General features: G+C 35.6%; 1 protein-coding gene across 2 annotated transcripts in view; it reads right to left on the bottom strand.

Annotated features, from left to right (window-relative positions):
* Window positions 1-18,577, bottom strand: part of CDK13 (cyclin dependent kinase 13) — a 119,804-nt gene that overhangs the window by 38,850 nt on the left and 62,377 nt on the right. For both annotated transcript variants that reach the window (XM_013059285.2, XM_013059288.2), the window contains exons 6-7: window positions 5,142-5,331; window positions 3,890-3,946 (exon numbers count right to left, since the gene is read on the bottom strand). In XM_013059285.2, coding sequence (XP_012914739.2) covers window positions 3,890-3,946; window positions 5,142-5,331 — 247 coding nt within the window. The remainder of the gene's footprint in view (window positions 1-3,889; window positions 3,947-5,141; window positions 5,332-18,577) is intronic.

The raw sequence follows: 18,577 nt of genomic DNA, 5'->3' as shown, positions 1-18,577 counted from the left end.
CCTGTCTTTAAATCGACTAGAATTCTAGCTTGAGTGTAAAGACAAGAATACAAATAATAAGTCCTGGATATAAATTTCATCTAGTCCTTGGATAAGCTGAAAGAGGTAATACTTTCTCCCTCTTCCACTGATACCTATAAATAGCCTTCCTATGTATAGGAAAAGTTTAGTTTTGCTTTTAATGGCAATTTTATGAAAAGCCACTAGGTGGTGATATTGCCTTAAAAATGTTCAAGAAACTTATTTTGATCTCAGTAACTTGTAGAACTGTAAGAGATGTTTTCTAATACACTTTAAATAAAGATTTTAGAGATTTTCAATCCTTCATCTTATAGTTGAGAATGATAAGATAGAGATTAAGTAACTTGCCAAAGATTCCACAACTGCTTAAATAAAGGGCAATGACAGGACTAGAGCCAAAGTCTCCCTGATTGAGCCCTAAGGGTGTTATGTTCCTTTCATTAAAAAATGTGCTAAGTTCTAATTTAATCTCTAGAAAATGAAATTATCTTCAGTTTATGTGGAAAGCATGTATTTACTCATATGGAATGGTCACATAAAGAGAAAAATATCCTGTAATTTGGAAAAGCACTGGAGCAACGACGTGGTAAAATAAAAACTCAGAAATGGGTTATATATTACTGTGGCTAAAAGTTTCAGGACAAGTTGATTTTAAAATAGCTACTGAAAAAAAATGAACAGGTATAAAGAAATGGGCAAAAACCTCTGGTCTCCAGTTCTGTATTTTCCAAGGCCAGTATTTTCCAGTGTATAAATACTGATATACAAAATAAGAAAATGATTATTAAAGTTTAAAGAAATAATTTCCCCCCTGATTTTATCCCAGTGGTTCTCTTTTCTTCCACTTAGCACACATGACAGAGGAGATCCACATGGGTCGCATCACACCCGATCCTCAATTCCTAAGTATGGACTATCACACTCCATTCCAGTTCTCAAGTTCAAAAAAATATCTGAAACCAAGTAAGTGAGAATGTAGTTAAGCTATTACAGTAGTTAGCTGAAATGTGTTCTGCTTGGGAACAAACAAAAAACACTGCAATAATTTCTTGAACACTTCAGTTAACTCTATCTGTAATAGCTAATTACAAGAAAATAATTCAAAGTGACTTAACATTTGGATGGGTGTTATCACGATAAAGGCTTACCCTTCTTCCGGCTTATAATGACAAAGAAATATGAATGAAAAGTCATTTGTCATGTTTATTTCAAGAAATATCTAGAGCGGCGCCTGGGTGACGCAGTGGGTTAAAGCCTCTGCCTTTGGCTCAGGTCATGATCCTGGGGTCCTAGGATCGAGTCCCACATCAGGCTCTCTGCTCAGCAGGGAGCCTGCTTTTCAGTCTCTCTCTACCTGTCTCTCTGCCTACTTGTGATCTCTGTCTGTCAAATAAATAAATAAAATCTTAAAAAAAAAAAAGAAATATCTAGAAAAGTTGGGACAATATTAAATCTGCTAAAGGCAGTATGGTAAAAATTGGTATGTTATTAAGATTTACTAGAACAAAACATGTATTTTTAAAGTCATTCCTTTAAAATTAAGCCTACTTCTCTAATTTTAAAGAATTATTCAAATCAAAAATGAAAAAGAAAAGTTTTAAGGGAAAACATAAGCCCCTAAAAGACAGGATATTTGCTTACAAAACAAAATAATACACCAAGCCCTGTCTTTTAGGAACTTACGAATTTGGGTAAGCAGGAAAGTTTAGTATATGTTACCTGAAGACGCAAATTTTAAATTTTCTTCTTTAGTAATCTCAAAATTCCTGTATCAATTCAGTAGAGCAATGGGGATCATGGCTCAATGAACATATCATACCCTTGGAACTCCACGGAAACCCAACATTCCATTTTAAAAAAAGGTAAAGTAAACAGGGAAAAATGGGAGTCTAATACGTAAAATTTGACTTTACAGTCAGTTATCCTGGAATGTATCTAATATGTGAATAAATATCAGCAAAACAGGAATCTATAAGATGAAAACAGTAATTTAGCTCTTCTCCATCTCCACTGAAACCTAACGTGAAAACATGAAGGGATTTACATTCAAGAATGACAAATACATATACCTGTATTAAGGATGATCTAAACTATAGTGAAATCTCAATTAACCAGCTATGTAAATAGAATCCTTAATTAAGCAAAATTCCCCCCACCCCAAAGAACAGTCATTGAAATTTGGTTATTAAAATATACAAATACACATCAAGAGAAGTTTTCAATTAAGTGTATATTTGGCCAGTCTGTTTTTTCCTTCAATTTCTACCAAGAAGTATTATTATATAAGATGGAAAACAAAACAAGAAACAACCTGATAGCTGGAAACTTGAAATTATATACTCTTGATTCTGTCAACAAATATTTTCTGATCTTTAAAGCCACCCAACCCTTTCTAGGTCTCAGTTTTCTCAAATACAAATGAGGGTTACGCTTTTGTGCTTTAAAACAGTTTTTTAAAAATTAACAGTTTCAGGGTACAGGTCTGTGATTCCTCAGTCTCACACAATTCACAGCGCTCACTATAGCACATACCCTCCCCAATGATCATCACAAAGCCACCTAAACAGTGTTAAACTTTAAAAACAAACAAACAAACAAACAAACAAAACCCAACCCACAATGGTTTCTTTAAAAAAGCGTAGCAAGTAAAACAAATAAAAGTGGAAAACTCTGACTAAAGGAAGTATAGGGGACTGGAACCCTGTCCAAAACAACTGTCTACACCACAGTTTTCTGAAGGGTTTAATGAACTCTAATGGATCTTAAACACACCATTTAAAAACCTCTCCACACTAAATAATGAAAATAATTTTCAGAATGACATGATGACATGGCAAGATTAAAAAATAAACAAATTTTCACTGTAAAAAATTCAAACATGAATGTTTTACCAACTAACCAGAAACTGGCCAACATTCAGTGAAAGTAAACACCTACTTCTAAGAATTCCAATTAACTGATGCATCATTACATTAAAGTATGGTTACACTGAAGAAATTACAGAATTGACAAACAAAGTACTTTAGAATATGTAAGTGAAAATTAAGAAACAGTACTGTTTGACAGGAAAGAAATGGGTCACACTAGAGATATATTAAACTGAATTAAGTCTGCAATATATTTACATAAAATCCATTATATCACAGAAGTATTTTATTTTGAAATTCCGTATCAGTTCTTTTGTTTTTTAAAAATTTTATTTTTAACTAGCCTCTATACCCAATGTGGGGCTCGAACTTACAACTCCAAGATCAAGAGTCGTATGCTCTATGGACCAAGCCAGCCAAGTAACCCCATATTAGTTCTAATAAGACAAGTCATATTTCACCACCACCATGTCCAAAGGAGCCAAAGGAATATACATCCTAACTGCAGCCACAGAAGCTCCACAAAGAAAAGTTATGCAATGGAAATTCTTCACAATAGTTTGTTTAAATAAAAGGCTCTAATGAGATTAAAACAAATATAACTGTAGATAAAAGTATAGTTTTAAAAAGTCCAAAATAATAACTAAAAGTGTGTACGTTTAAACACACAATATTAAAAAAGGTATATATTAAGATTTTTCACCAAACACAAAAATCATAAACATCTTAATATCTGAGTCTACATTAGAAATTTAAGTATGAGTTTTTTAAAAAGAAATTATATTTACCTCTAAATGCCAAAAACCAATTATTTTAAAATTGAGATAAATGCATAAAATTTGCAATTAAAATAATCAATCCAATATGGTACAAAATTATATTATTTCACATATTTAACAATGAAAAGTAAATTTCCTTTTTCTTAAAAAAATAAAGTATTAATAAGGTATTCTTAAAACTGGTCTCTATTATCTTTAATAGTCACTTGAAAGTACTCTTACCTTTCTTCTGAGCTATACAATCGAGCAAGTCCAAAATCTGCAAGTTTTATTTGCCCTCTGGTAGAAGACAAAATGAACAAAAAGCATTAGTGTTCTCTGAAATAATACACATTTGTATCCATTCATTGATGTCTAATTATACACATTCATATTCTGTTCCTAAAACTAATTAAAAATATGTAAACTTTAACTTTGATCACACAGCAGTACCCTAAGTCCTAAAAGAAAAGGCAAAAAGATAAACAAAGTAAAAAAGTAGTACTTCTCCTTTGGAGACTTCAGTTATTATTATTCTATCTAGAACCACCACCACCACCGCTATTTTTATTGTACTAGTATTAACAGTATTTTAGTACTACCTAGTTCCTATTTAGAAAAGTATATGACAATGAAAATAAACGGAGATAATTTCTGCTACTTAGTAATTAGATGTATTACCTGTTCAATTCAAATCAATAATGCATAAGACTAAATCACATTATTTTAAATCTATGTTTAGTTGCTAGTTCTTAGAGGGACTAGGGACATAAAACCCTTTCGCACACTAAAGTCGAACTAGGCATGCCTCACTTAAACTAACAAGTAACACCAACTATAACAGAATTACCAGAGCTCAGGTTATGTTGTCAGTAAAATGTTTTTAACATACACTTTAAATATCCATTTATGCAGGGGCATCTGGGTGGCTCAGTCGATTAAGTGTCCAACTCTTGATTTTGGCTCAGGTCATGATCTCAGGGTCATGAAATCGAGCCCCCTGTCCGGCTCTATACTGGGTGTGGAGACTGCTTAAGATTCTCTCTCACTCCCTCTGTCCCCCACCCTCCACTTGCACTTTCTTTTTGGGGGGAAAAAAAAATCAACTTATGCATATGTGTGTGTATACACACGTCAGAAAAGCTCTTTTTAAAACTGTGATACTGGTGTAAAAACAATTTCTAAATAAAAAATTCTTAGATCTATTCTTAACCTAAAGCTGAAATCACATTATTAATTACTAGAATATCCATTCACATTATTTGGAAGAATATCAAATGAGAAATTCAATTAAGTATTATTTTATGTACATTAAAAACTACCATTGGAAATTAATTAAAGTATATTTAACACAAGTCCAGTTAGACCTCAAGCAATAATACTGATTATATTGAAAAAGTTTGAGCAATAAAATAAATTTAGGTCTTTTTAACAGAATCAAGGCATATATTATACAACACTCATTTTAAACACATATATCAAACTCACATCATACCTATTATTTAGAAGAATATTTGAACATTTAATATCTCTATGCAAAAAGTTCTTCTTGTGACAATAATCCAGACCTTCCATGAGCTGTCTCATGAATGACTTTATGTGATTTTCATTAAAATGAACCAAGCCTGATTCCAGTAGTCCCATCAGATCATGGTCCATATATTCAAACACCAGATAAAATGCACCTAAGAAGAAGAATAATTCATTAAAGTTTTTATTCTTATAACTTTTCTATAGGTTCAAAATTTTTAAAAATTAAATGCTATGGAGAAAATTATTCCTTGAAAAGAAGTCCTACTTTGTCATTTCAGGAACATTCATCTTTCTCTCTGAATTTAATATAAATAAATGCATCCCAAGGAAACATCTAACTCAATTTTCTTCTTTTGAAGAAGAAAACTGTTAAAATATCAAATCAACTCTACAATGCATAGTTTCTGGGTGGTGATTCATGTAAAATAAGTTCTTAACTGTTTTATATATTGAACAAACTGTCTCTCAGCAGAAGTTTAATAAAATCAGTGTAGTTCATCAAAGAAAATTCTAAAAGTGTTAAAACAATTGTGTTTAATTAAAAAAAAAAGAGAGACTCTGGGCCCAGTTGGGACTTTAGATGATTTCTATTAAACCTTCAAAAAACATATAATTTCATTCTGTTTATACAGCTCCAAAGCATTTGAAAGCACACAAACTGCAACTCTATTTTATAAGACCAGCTTAAACTTGCTACCCAAACCTAAAATCACACATAGTACATACACAACAATCGTGATTCAAAAATCCTAACTGAAGCTCATACAAACTGAAACCAAAGCTGTATCCAAAAATATTCCAATCAACTAAGTTTAATTTACCAATTCAAGAATGGAAAAACTAACAAAATTCAACATATCTATCAAAGAAAAAACCTATTTATATGTCAAAAAAGTCATCTGAAGAAAGCTAACAATCAGTTCCTAATTAAAAACAAACATCTCACTCACAGTAAACTTGGAATGATTCTTAAAAGTTGGGGATTAAAAAGTGTACTTGTGATGAGCACTGGGTGTTATATACAAGTGTTCAATCACTAAATTCCACACCTGAAACTAACACTTGAAACACTTGTATGTTAACTAACTGTAATTTAAAAATTATTTTTTAAGTTTATAATGGTATCTCTCTCAAATCAACAAGTCTTAATGAAGAGTAAAATGCCAGTAAAACATGACAAAAACATTCATTACTAGTAACTGCTCTAAACGTTAAGCAAAATTATTGTTAGTAAATAAAATTAAAGACAATGTATGAACACTGAAATAGAGAAAAATATAATTATTGATAAAGATGACTATTTTCCTTGAAATCCAACAGAATAAAGAGAGTACCTGGGTTAGAGAAAATCATATATAAAAAGCAAAAAACTTCATCTATGCAATTAACAACTCATTAGAAAATAAAATTTAAATAACTCCACAAAAGGAAAAAAAAATTACTACAAAGGATTAGGAATAAACTTTAACAAGAACTATACAAATTCATTAAATACCAAACTATAAAACAATAAGAAAATCAAGGATTTGCTTCTATTTTCTTTTACTGAGAGAATAAATACTTCACAAAATAATTCTAAAGTTCACCTTAAACAAGAACCAAAGTACCAGTACCAGCTAAAATGTTTCTGAAAATTAACCTACCAAAGATTAGTATGACCTATAGGGACAAATATGAAAGTATAACATGATATATACCAGAAAACAGAGCCTAAATATACATCTAATAATTATGAAAGCAACTATCAGTGAAAATAAAGAGGCAAACTGGTTAATGGGACAAATGTGTGACACCTTAGGAAGATGGGGAGTTATAACAAAAACAAAACAAAACCCCATTAAAAACAAAGAAATTTTATTAAATAAAAATTTAGAATAAAACATATATAAGTAAACAATATGGAAGAGAGGGAAAAGTAAATGATAAAGCAGAGAAACACATTTGCTACAAAATGGGTTAATATCCTTAATATAAGACAAAGTCTTAAAAATCAGTACAAAAGAAGATCAATCCCACAAGAGAAAATGAGAAATAAAATGAACTGTCAATGTGCAAATGATATTTTTGTACAAAATACATGAAAACTCCCACTATTAATCAAAATATACAAAGTAATATAATACTTTTAACTAAAGGGAAAAGATTTCAAAAAGACAGACAATAAATACACAGTAGTAACAACCTTTACTGTGTGTAAGGTAAACAGATAATGTTATAGAGTGCTAGTAAATCAGAAGATTAAAATTAGGATTAAAATCAGGCAGGCGCCTGGATGGCTCAGTGGGTTAAGCCGCTGCCTTCGGCTCAGGTCATGATCTCAGGGTCCTGGGATCGAGTCCTGCATTGGGATCTCTGCTCAGCAGGGAGCCTGCTTTCTCCCCTCTCTCTCTCTGCCTGCCTCTCTGCCTACTTGTGATCTCTCTCTGTCAAATAAATAAATAAAAATCTTTAAAAAAAAAAAAATCAGGCAATATACATGAAAGCTTTAAAAATGACATATCCTTTTACATAGCAAGTACATTAATAGATATTTAGCATAAGGAAATAAAGATTGCAAAGATTTAGCTATAAGCATGTTCACTAAAAGCAATGCAGAATTAAATATTTAAAAGCAAAACAAAAAGCAAACAAAAAACCTGGTTATTATGGTACATCTATACCATACCATGCACTTTGAAAAATCACTGCAGAGGTATAATATTAATGTGGAAATGTATTACTCATATTGAGTTAAAGTAAGTAGATTATAAAATAATAGTTACTTGATAGATCTATCTTTGATGGCATTAAATAACGAGAAAGTACTTAGAGTCTACACAGTGCAACAAAGCCACACCAGCTATTGATACTTCAACTGTGGCCAGACCAATGTTCTGGAAGTATGACGTATACATTAGATTTCAAAGACTTCCTACAGCAACAAAAAAAGAATACAAAATACCCCAATAACTTTTGTATTGAGTATACTGATCTATTAGATATACTGGATTAAGTAAAAATACTTGAATTAGCAATTGATTTTTTAAAATGCAGCTAAGAGATTATTTTAAAATAAAACAGAATGGCTTGCATTCTATTTCTATTAGAACTGCATTAGAGGTATAAGAACTGAAATAAGAGAGCTAAAATTATCTCTCTATGCAGATAATATGATCTTTTGTTCCCCAAAAGACATAAACATTCAATAAAAAAATTATTAAAAACAGTATCACAATTTAGAAAAACAGCAGAAAAAAATCAGTAGTCATTAACATAACTACCAATTAAAAGACAAAAGGGAAGACACCATTTCTACTAAGAGATTTTTTTAAACTTAGAAATGTAACAAATTCTTCAAAGATAAACTAAGAAGACAAAAAACTTTACACAAAAAAATGCATAAATTCTTAGGAAGGCTCAACCTGATAAAGATGTCAAAAATTTTCCCCTAAATAATTTATAAATTAAACACAAGCTCAATTTCTACTTATTTATTTAAGATTTTATCTATTTATTAAAAAAAAGGGGGGGAGAGAGAGAGAGAGAAAACTCAAGCAGGGAGAGGGGCACAGAAAGGGAGAGCAAGCAAAACTCAAGCAGACTGCGCTGAGTGCAGAGCCCCAAGCAGGGCTTGCTCAATCTCACGACCCCAAGATCATGACTTGGGCTGAAACCAAGAGTCAGATACTTAACTAACAAAGCCCCCAGGTGCCCTCACAGCTCAATTTTTTTTAAATACAGATTTTTTTCCCTAAAATTAAACATGAAGTCCATGTTATAACCACATAGAAAAATAAAGAAAGAAGAGCAATGAAAACACCTAAAAGAGAAAAGGGGATCTAGGCATGAGGCTCTACCAGGTATTAAGGTCTATAACTAAAAAGTGTAATATTGCTAAGTTAACATGAAATAAAACAAATCCAGAAATAAGTCCAAGCATGTACAGAACTTTAATATAAAGATGGCATAGCAAGTCAATGGGACAAAAGATGGACTGATTAACTAGCAATATTTGAGGAACTGAAGAGGCAGAAACAGATAAAACTGATCTGTTTCTCACAACATACAAAACATAAAAAAATAAAGTCATGAAAACAGTTTTTTAAAAAACATGAATTTGGGGGCACAGGTGGCTCAGTGGTTTAGACCTAGGCCTTCAGCTCAGGTCATGATCCCAGGGTCCTGGGATCGAGTCCCACATTGGGCTCTCTGCTCAGTTGGGAGCCTGCTTCCCGTCCCCCCGCCTGCTTCTCTATCTGCTTGTGATCTCTCAGTCAAATAAATAAATAACATCTTAAAACACACACACACACACACACATGAATTTCTTCATAGCCTCAGATCGAGGAAAACTTTCCTAACTATGAATCAAATCAAGCAAAAATAAGAAGAAAACACTTCAATAATGTCACTAGGTAAAAATAAAAATCTAATGGGGCGCCTGGGTGGCACAGTGGGTTAAAGCCTCTGCCTTCGGCTCAGGTCACGATCTCAGGTCCTGGGATGGAGCCCCGCATCAGGCTCTCTGCTCAGCGAGGAGCCTGCTTCCTCCTCTCTCTCCACCTGCCTCTCTGCCTACTTGTGATCTCTGTCAAATAAGTAAATAAAATCTTATAAAAAAAAATCTAATGCATGGCTAAAAACACTACAAATTTAGAAGAGTAAAACAAACTGGCAAATATTCATTTGAAACTTACATTCCAGATAACTAAATAATATCCATCATAAAACGTCCCTATAAGGTGGAAAGAAAAAGATTAACAACCTTACAGAAAAGTGGGCAAAACATAGAAAACTCATGGGATGGTGGGCGGGAGGAGAGCAGGAAAGGACAGTAAACTGCCATTAAATCAATGGAAAGATGCTTAACCTTACTCATAAAAAATTTATTTTTCAAACTGAAACTTCACCACAATAACAAACTGACAATAATCCAGAAGAATGACACAACACTCTACTGCAGAAGCTGTGAGAAACCCTCATACACTGCTAAGAATTTGGCAATATCAAGTTTAATCACATTTAGCATTTCCCTTTGACTTAAGCCCAATTCTAGGGAACCTGTCCCAAAATTCACTGACAAAAATACAAAATGATGCAGGCACAGAGCTATTCAATGCACCATTCTTTTTTAAAAAGATTTTATTTATTTATTTAAGAGAGTGAGAGCGCGACAGCACCAGCAGGGAGAGGGGATAAGCAGACTCCCCACTGGGCAGGGAGCCCAACACAGAGCTGAATCCCAGGACCCTGGGATTGTGACCCCAGCCGAAGGCAGACGCTTAACCAGCTGAGCCACCCAGCCACCCACCTCAGCATTACTTCTAACAGTAACATACTGAAAACAATGCAAATGTCTATTAGTAGGAGGCTGAGTGAATACACCGGCACATCCACACAGTGGAGTACTGTACAGCCATAAAAAGGGATGACGACAATCTCTACTGACAGGGAGTAATCTTCAGGATACACAATACAGCATTTATTATTATGCTGCTCTTATATACAGAGGGGAGGGTGAATATATAGGAACTAAACGATGAATTGAACTTTTCAAAAATAAAATCCAGTTGCCCATAGGTAAGGGAGAAAGCAAAAACAAGAGAAATGAAGTGGGACTATTCTGCATGTGGCCTATTTATTATAAAGTTTTGAGTCTGGAATCACATAATATTTTACATGATTAATATATATCATTAAACCAAAAGGGTAAAAAAATAAATGCCTAAAAATTGGAAACAGATGAACCTAAATGTGTATCAAACTGGCTGCACATGGTCTATATCATAGTATTTTGACTAACCATCCCCAGTGGGGTATATTCTAAGTATAAAAAGAAACACTATGAAATCTAAAACTTCAGTTAGTAGTCTTTTTAGTAATTAATAGTAATACTGTTATCTTAAAATTATTTTATGTATATTGTAGGTCTACATTAATATCTTGGAATCAAGATTTTTAGTATAAAATAAAGACAAGTTTAAGATAAAAAAAACAGGGCGCCTGGGTGGCTCAGTGGGTTAAGCCACTGCATTCGGCTCAGGTCATGATCTCAGGATCCTGGGATCGAGTCCCGCATCGGGCTCTCTGCTCCGCAGGGAGCCTGCTTCCTCCTCACTCTCTCTGCCTGCCTCTCTGCCTACTAGTGATCTCTCTCTGTCAAATAAATAAATAAAATCTTAAAAAAAAAAAAGATAAAAAAAAAAAAGAAACCCTGTTCTTTTAAATTAAAATCATCTATGGTAGGGGCAGCAGTCTGGCTCAGTCAATAGAGTGTGCGACTCTGGATCTCAGGGTCATGAGTCCAAGCCCGTGTTGCATGTGGAGCCTACTTAAAATAAAAAAATAAGTAAGAGTTTCTCTTAAAAAGGCCAATGTAAGGAACTGAGACATCCCACGAGTAATGGAACTACAACCTGCCAGCCATGTGAGGAAGGTGATTGTCCAACTCAGTCAAGCCTTCTTTTTTTGACTACAGCCTTGATCAACATATCATGGCGAACTCATGAGACAACTTGAGCCAAACAAAACTGCCCAGCCCAGATGCTCCCAAATCTCTGCCCATAAAAACCACAAGAGATAATGGCTTCTAGAATCATCTTTGAAGTATAACTGCCAAACAACTGGATTATATCTAAAGAAGCTTCTAGCTCTAATTACCATTCATAGGAAATATGTGAGTTAGAACAAGCTAAAAACACTAAAAGGAAGCATTTAGCCAAATCCAAAATGTGGCTTATTCTTCAATGAGTAAGTGGAATGAAACGTCAAAAAAGCAAGAGAAGATACCACAGATTCTAGGAGACCTAAAATGATAATTAACCACATACAATATAGATCTTGTTTGCATCCATAGTCAAACAAAGCTCCTATAAAAATATTTATAAGATAACTGGGTAAATGTAAACACTGACTGTTAGATAATATTATAAAACTGTGTATTTTGTTAGGTATAAGGCCTCTTTCTAACATAAACACAATTTCATTATTATAGACAGATTATGTTCACAATATGATGCCTGGGAATTACTTAAAAACAGTCAAGCAAAATAAAAACAAGTAGGGAAGGATAAAACAAGACTAGTATAATGTGGTAACAGTTAAATGTGAGAAATGGTAATACTGGGGTTCAGTATCCCGTTTTATTTTAAGTATGTTTGAGTACTTCAATCCCAGGACTCTGCAATCATGACCTGAGCTGAAGGCAGAGGCTTTAACCCACTGAGCTACCCAGGTACCCCAATAATATTGTTTTAAATGTCCAAAACAAAAATAAATAAAAAATTTAACAGGCTTTCAAATTATCCTGAATTAATCAATATATTGTTCCTGTATTTTAACTTTGGTTTTATTTTTATCAAGGTTTATATTTATATAGTTTTAGGCAATGTTTCAAAGTCAATGTTTCCAATCGTTTCAAATGTTTCAAACTGTGTCATGTAATCAATTTAGTAGGTCACAACCCACATTTTAATTTTTATTTATTTTTAAAGATTTTATTTTTTAAGATTTTATTTATTTATTTGACAGAGAGGGGGAAGTAGGCTCCCCACTGAGCAGAGAGCCCAATGTGGGCCTCAATCCCAGGACCCTGAGATCATGACCTGAGCCAAGAGCAGAGGCTTAACCCACTGAGCCACCCAGGCGCCCTAAAGATTTTATTTTTAAGTAGTTTGTACATGTAATGTGGGGCCCAAACCCATAATCCCAAGATCAAAAGTTGCATGCTCTACTGACTGAGCCAGCCAGGCATCTCACAACCTGCATTTTTTTTTTTAAGATTTTATTTATTTATTTGACAGAGAGAGAGAGAAAGAGACAGACAGACAGAGTGAGAGAGAGGAACACAAGTAGGGAAAAGCAGGCTTCCTGCTAAGCAGGGAGCCCAATGCGGGGCTTGATCCCAGGACCCCAGGATCATGACCTGAGCTGAAGACAGATGCTTAATGCCTGAGCCACCCAGGTGTCCTGACAACCTGCATTTTTAAAAAGCTCATTCTATTGCATATTATTTTTCCTTATATTGTATTTAAACATTAATAAAATCATATGTTATAGTATTTTTATAATACAGCAGGCCAAGTAAACTTTCACTTTGGTAGGAACTTACATACATACACAGAATTAGAAAAATGTCCAATATCAAAATTCTAAGAGGAGTTTATCTCTGTGTGAGCAGATGGGTGATTTTTACTTTCCTGTTACGCTGCTATTTTCTGACCTTTCCTGGGATCAAGTCCCTTGGGCTCCCTGCTCTGTGAGGAGTCTACTTCTCTCACTGTCCCCACCCCAAAATCATTCTCCCGATCTCTCTCAAAGAAATAAAAGTTTAAAAAAAAATCCTCACCAAATTTAAGCAAATAGAATTCAACAATGTGTGAAAAAATATTTATACCATGACCAAGTGGAATTTAGTTCAGATATGCAAGCCAGGTTCATCATTCAAAAATCCATTAATGTAACCATACCATCAAGGCTAATAAGAAAAAAAAATTCGTATGATCATAGCAAGAGAGGCAGGAATAACATCTGACCAAATTCAGCACTCATTCTTGATTTAAAAGAACCAAAACTCAGCAAACCAAAAATAGAGAACTTCTATGAAAGAGTATCTACAAAAACCTAGAGCTAACATCATAGTTAACAGTGAGAGATCTCCCACCAAGAAAGAACGAGCCAAGGATAGCCCCTCTTATCACTTCTATTTGAGGCAGTACTATAAGACCTAGCTAATGCAGTGAGACAAGAAAAGGAAATACAAGGTATACACTATTAGAAATGAAAAAATAAAATGTCTTTGCTCACAAATTACATGACTGTATACACAGAAAATCCCAAAGAGTCACCAAAAAAAGTCCTGAAACTAATAAGCAATTATAACAAGGTTGCAAGATGTAAAAGTGATGTACAAGGTTAGCACCTTTCTTATATTCCAGCTATGAACGGAGATTTTCAATTAAAAACATTATACGATTCACATTAGGAACAAAAATAATTAAATACTTAAGTTATAAGTCTAATAAAATATGTACATGATCTACATAAGAAAAACTACAAACTTCAATGTAAGACACAGAAATCTTTATCAATGGAGATATTCCATGTACATGCACAGAAGACATAAGATTGTCAAGATGTCATTTCTTCACAGTCATATCTATGTATTTATCACAATCCCAATTAAATCCTAACAGGTTATTTTATGAATACTGACAGAGTAATTCTACAATTCATAGGAAGAGGCATTTCTGATAAAGGACTAGTATAAAACATGTACAAAAAAGTCATTAAACTCAATAATAAAAAAACAGACCAATTAAAAAATGGGCAAAAAATGTGTACAGATACTTCATCAAGAAAAAAAAAAAAGAAAGAAAAATACCCACACACAGATGGCACATAAGCATATGAAAAGATTCTCAACATCATATCTCATTAAAGAATGGTAAACTGAAACAACAATGGGTTCCATACATACCTATTACAAAGGCCAAAATCCCAAACAATGACTACACTAAAGGCTAATGAGGCTATGGAACAACAAAACTCTCATTCATTTCTTGCGGAAACACAAAATCATACAGCTCACTTCTGAAGAGTTTGAGGAGGAGCTAAAATAGCAGCAGAATAGGAGAACCCTAGGCTGGTCTTGTCGGTGAAACACAAAGAGGTAACTATCAAGTCATCCTAAGTACCCCAGAAATACACCTGAAGACTGACAGAACAAACTCTACAACTAAACGGAGAGAAGCCGCCTCGTCGAAGGGGGCAGGAAGGGCAGAGGTATGGTTTGGAGGAGAAAGGGATCATGACTGCTGTGGAGGAGGAAGACCCTTGGTGGAGGAAATGAGAGAGAGAGAGAGAGAGACATAAAGAGACAGAGTAAGCAAGAGAGTCAGAGGAGCACAGAGGGGAACCTACAGGGAGAACATTTCCCCAAAGTCATTTTCTGGGAAAAAGAGGGGGTGAGTTTTTTTGAGTTTTTTCAGCCAGCGGGGCTTCAAGCCTGGAGTCTGAAAGGTCGATGGGCTGGGCTGGCCTAGAGCCCTGAGGGTGCTGTCCTGCTCCCAGAGAGAAGGCAGGCAAACACCCCGGAGGCAGAGGGCATGGGAAAAGCCATCTGAAGAGCCCTTCCTGGAGGAGCTGGAGAGGTAGTATTCCTGGAGAGGCCTCAGTGGACACACAGAAGAGGGCTGGCGCCATTTCTCTCCCCTCCCTTCAGCAGAAACACAGATGCACCAGCAGGAGACAACAGAGGCTGCCTCACTTGCTTCCAACAAACCCCAATTCCCTGCACTCTGGTGAGATTGTCTTTCCAGGTCAAGCTCACCTCAGCCCCAGCGCAGTGAGACCCTCCCCCAGAAGAGCAGCACAGACCCCTGCCCACATCATATCCCCGACGGCTAGAATCTGAGAAGTCAGCAGGCTCGACTGGGATAGAACCCACAGGACAACTGCGCTGCTCCTGGTCAGGAGGAAGGCCAGCAAGCCAGGAGCATATGGCCTGGAAAGAGCAACCTGGAAAAGCCCTGGGACACATCAGGGGGAGATGATTTGTTCTTCTCAGAGAACCTTCCTCAAAAGCCGACTGCTCTCCAGGGACAATGGAGAGTGCCATTTTCCTCCATGACCACAGAGTCACCTGAGGTGGTAAGCAGCACAGCAAGAACATGGGCCGCTTAACTTGCTGATGCCAAGTCCCACACTCTGGCGCTCTGGCCCCGCTGTCCTTCTCCGTCAAGCTTGCCTCAGTCCCAGAGTGGCAGGCCCCCGGCCCAGAAGAGCAGCACAAGCACCCGCACATACGGCATCCTGACTAAAGTGTTCTGCGGGGCTGCAATTCTAGCTGAGTAGCATCAGGTCCCATTTCACAAGCAAAGCAGAGCACACCTAGTGCAAACTCGCCACATTCCAGCCAGGGACCACCACTGTCCACAGCCGGCCAGGAGAGCCTGTGCTGATGACTGGCCTGAAGGCCAGAGCAGCCAAACCCCAGCAGCAGTCATGAGACGCACGCACAGACGCTTGCTCAGGTGCCAGATACCAGGCACTACATACCCTCGGCTTCATAAAGCCCTTGCTCTCCAAAGTGGGGAAACAAATGAACTTTTCTTGCACCCAGAAGGCAGAGAGTCAGACAAAATGCCAGAAAAATTCATCCCAAATGAAAGAACGAGAGAAAGCCATGGCCAGAGATCTAAGCGAGGCAGTAAAACACCTGATGGAGAACTTAAAGCAATCCTAAGGATACTTGCTGGGATGAAGAAAAGAACTTCAGGGACGCCCTTACCACAGAGATAAAAGTTAAAAAAAAAAAAATCAGAAATGAAAAATGCAGTAACTGAGACAGGAAACACTTGATGCAATGAACATGAAAATGGAAGGAACAGATCTCTCCACAGACACGTGGCAGGCCAGAAAGGAGTGGCATGATCTATTCAATGCCCTGAATGGGAAGAAAATTTTGATCATAAATGGCAGATTTCATTTTTTTGATGGCTGAGGAATACTCCATAATCTGTATACACACACACACACACACACACACTATGCGTAACACATCTTCTTAGCCATTCGTCTGTCGATGGGTATTTGGGCTCTTTCCATAGTTCAGCTATTGGGGAGGATGCTGCTCTCAACACTGGGGCGCCCGTGCCCCTTCTAATCTCTGTGCATCCTTTGGGTAAATAAATACCAAGCAGTGCAGTTGCTGGCTCATCGGGTAGCTCAGTTTTTCATTTTGGGAGGAAACTCCATACTGTTTTCTGGACAAATGTGGATATTAAGAAACAAAAGAGAAGATCATAGGGGAAGGGAGGGAAAAATAAAACAAGATGAAATCAGAGATGGAGACAAACCATAAGAGACTTTCCACTATAGGAAACAAACAAGGGTTGCTGGAGGGGAAATCGGGAGGGAGATGAGATAACTGAGATGGAAATCAAGGAGGGTACTTGATGTGATGAGCACTGGGTGTTATACCCAACTGATGAATCACTGAACTCTACCTATGAAACTAGTAACAGATGTTAATTCACTGAATTAAAAAAAAAAAGAATGGAAAAAAATCTGCATCCAAGAAGACTCTATCTAGGAAGAGCACCATTCAGAATCGAAGGAGAGATCAAGAGTTTCCCAGACAAACAAGCACTAACAGAATTTGTGACTACTAAATCCGATTGTAATTATTAGTGTCAAGTGGTGTTCCTGTGAGATGTCATTTCCCAGTCTTTTTTGGGTGGTAATTATTTCACAGGAAGACATCATTTTTTTGTTTTGTAGAATCTATTTAGTTTTCTGTTACCTAATGAATTTTCTTCTCTCTCTTGAAAAAAAAAAAACAGTTTGAAAGTTTTTCAAAAACCAAATATACTCTTACTACATGATCCAGCAATCGTTGGATTAATACCAATCCTTGGTATTTAATCAAAGAAACTGAAAACTTGGATTCAAACAGAAACATGCATGTGAATGTTTACAGCAGCTTTACTCATAATTATTCAAAACTTGGAAACAACCAGTATGTCTTTCAGTGGACGAATGGAAAAATAAATGTAGTACAACCATACAATGGAATTTTAATTATCATTAAAAAGGAAGTGAGGTGTGAAACTATGAAAAATACATGGAGCAAACTTAAATATAGATTACTAAGTGAAAGTAGACAATCTGAAAAGGCTACCTACCATATGTTTCCAATTATAATGATGTTATGGAAAAGGTAAAACTATGGAGACAGTAAAAAAAAATTAGTATTTGCCAGAGTTTCAAAAGGTGGCTATAAACAGATGGAACACAAGGATAAATTTTTAAGACAGTGAGAGTGTTCTGTGCATGGGGATGTTAGATTCTCTGTGCCTGTGAGATTTTCTGTGCCTCTTTGTCTCTCTTTCCCTGTGTCTCTCACAGTCTCTCTCAGACTACCAAAACTTGAATTCCCTGTATCCCTGCTTCACTGTTTGACTCTCTCTCAATTTATACATATTTTTCTATTATTTCTATTTTCATTTTTAAGCACAAAGCGTCTTGAAGGATATGTAACATGCTATTAACCCTGGATTGGGAAGTAGCAAGAAAAAAAAAGGAAATTTTTTCTTTATATGTATTTATATTATTTCAATGATTAGGATAAAATCATTTTTACTTTTATGCTTATTACAGAACTTTATTTTCAAGAAAATATTTAAAAAATAGGGGCGCCTGGGTGGCTCAGCCGTTGAGCATCTGCCTTCGGCTTGGGTCATGATCTCAGGGTCCTGGGATTGAGCCCCACATCGGGCTCCCTGCTCCACAGGAGGCCTGCTTCTCCCTCTTCCACTTCCCCCGCTTATGTTCCCCCTTTCACTGTGTCTCTCTCTGTCAAATAAATAAATAAAATCTTAAAAAAAATAAAAAATTTATTAAAAGTTAAAAGACCTT

The sequence above is a fragment of the Mustela putorius genome, unplaced genomic scaffold (genome assembly GCF_011764305.1).
Source record: "Mustela putorius furo isolate JIRA1106 unplaced genomic scaffold, ASM1176430v1.1 tig00003845_pilon_pilon_pilon, whole genome shotgun sequence".
NCBI classification, from domain to species: domain Eukaryota; kingdom Metazoa; phylum Chordata; class Mammalia; order Carnivora; family Mustelidae; genus Mustela; species Mustela putorius.
Note: the sequence above shows the minus strand (reverse complement) of the source record. Positions and strands in the feature narration are given on the sequence as shown.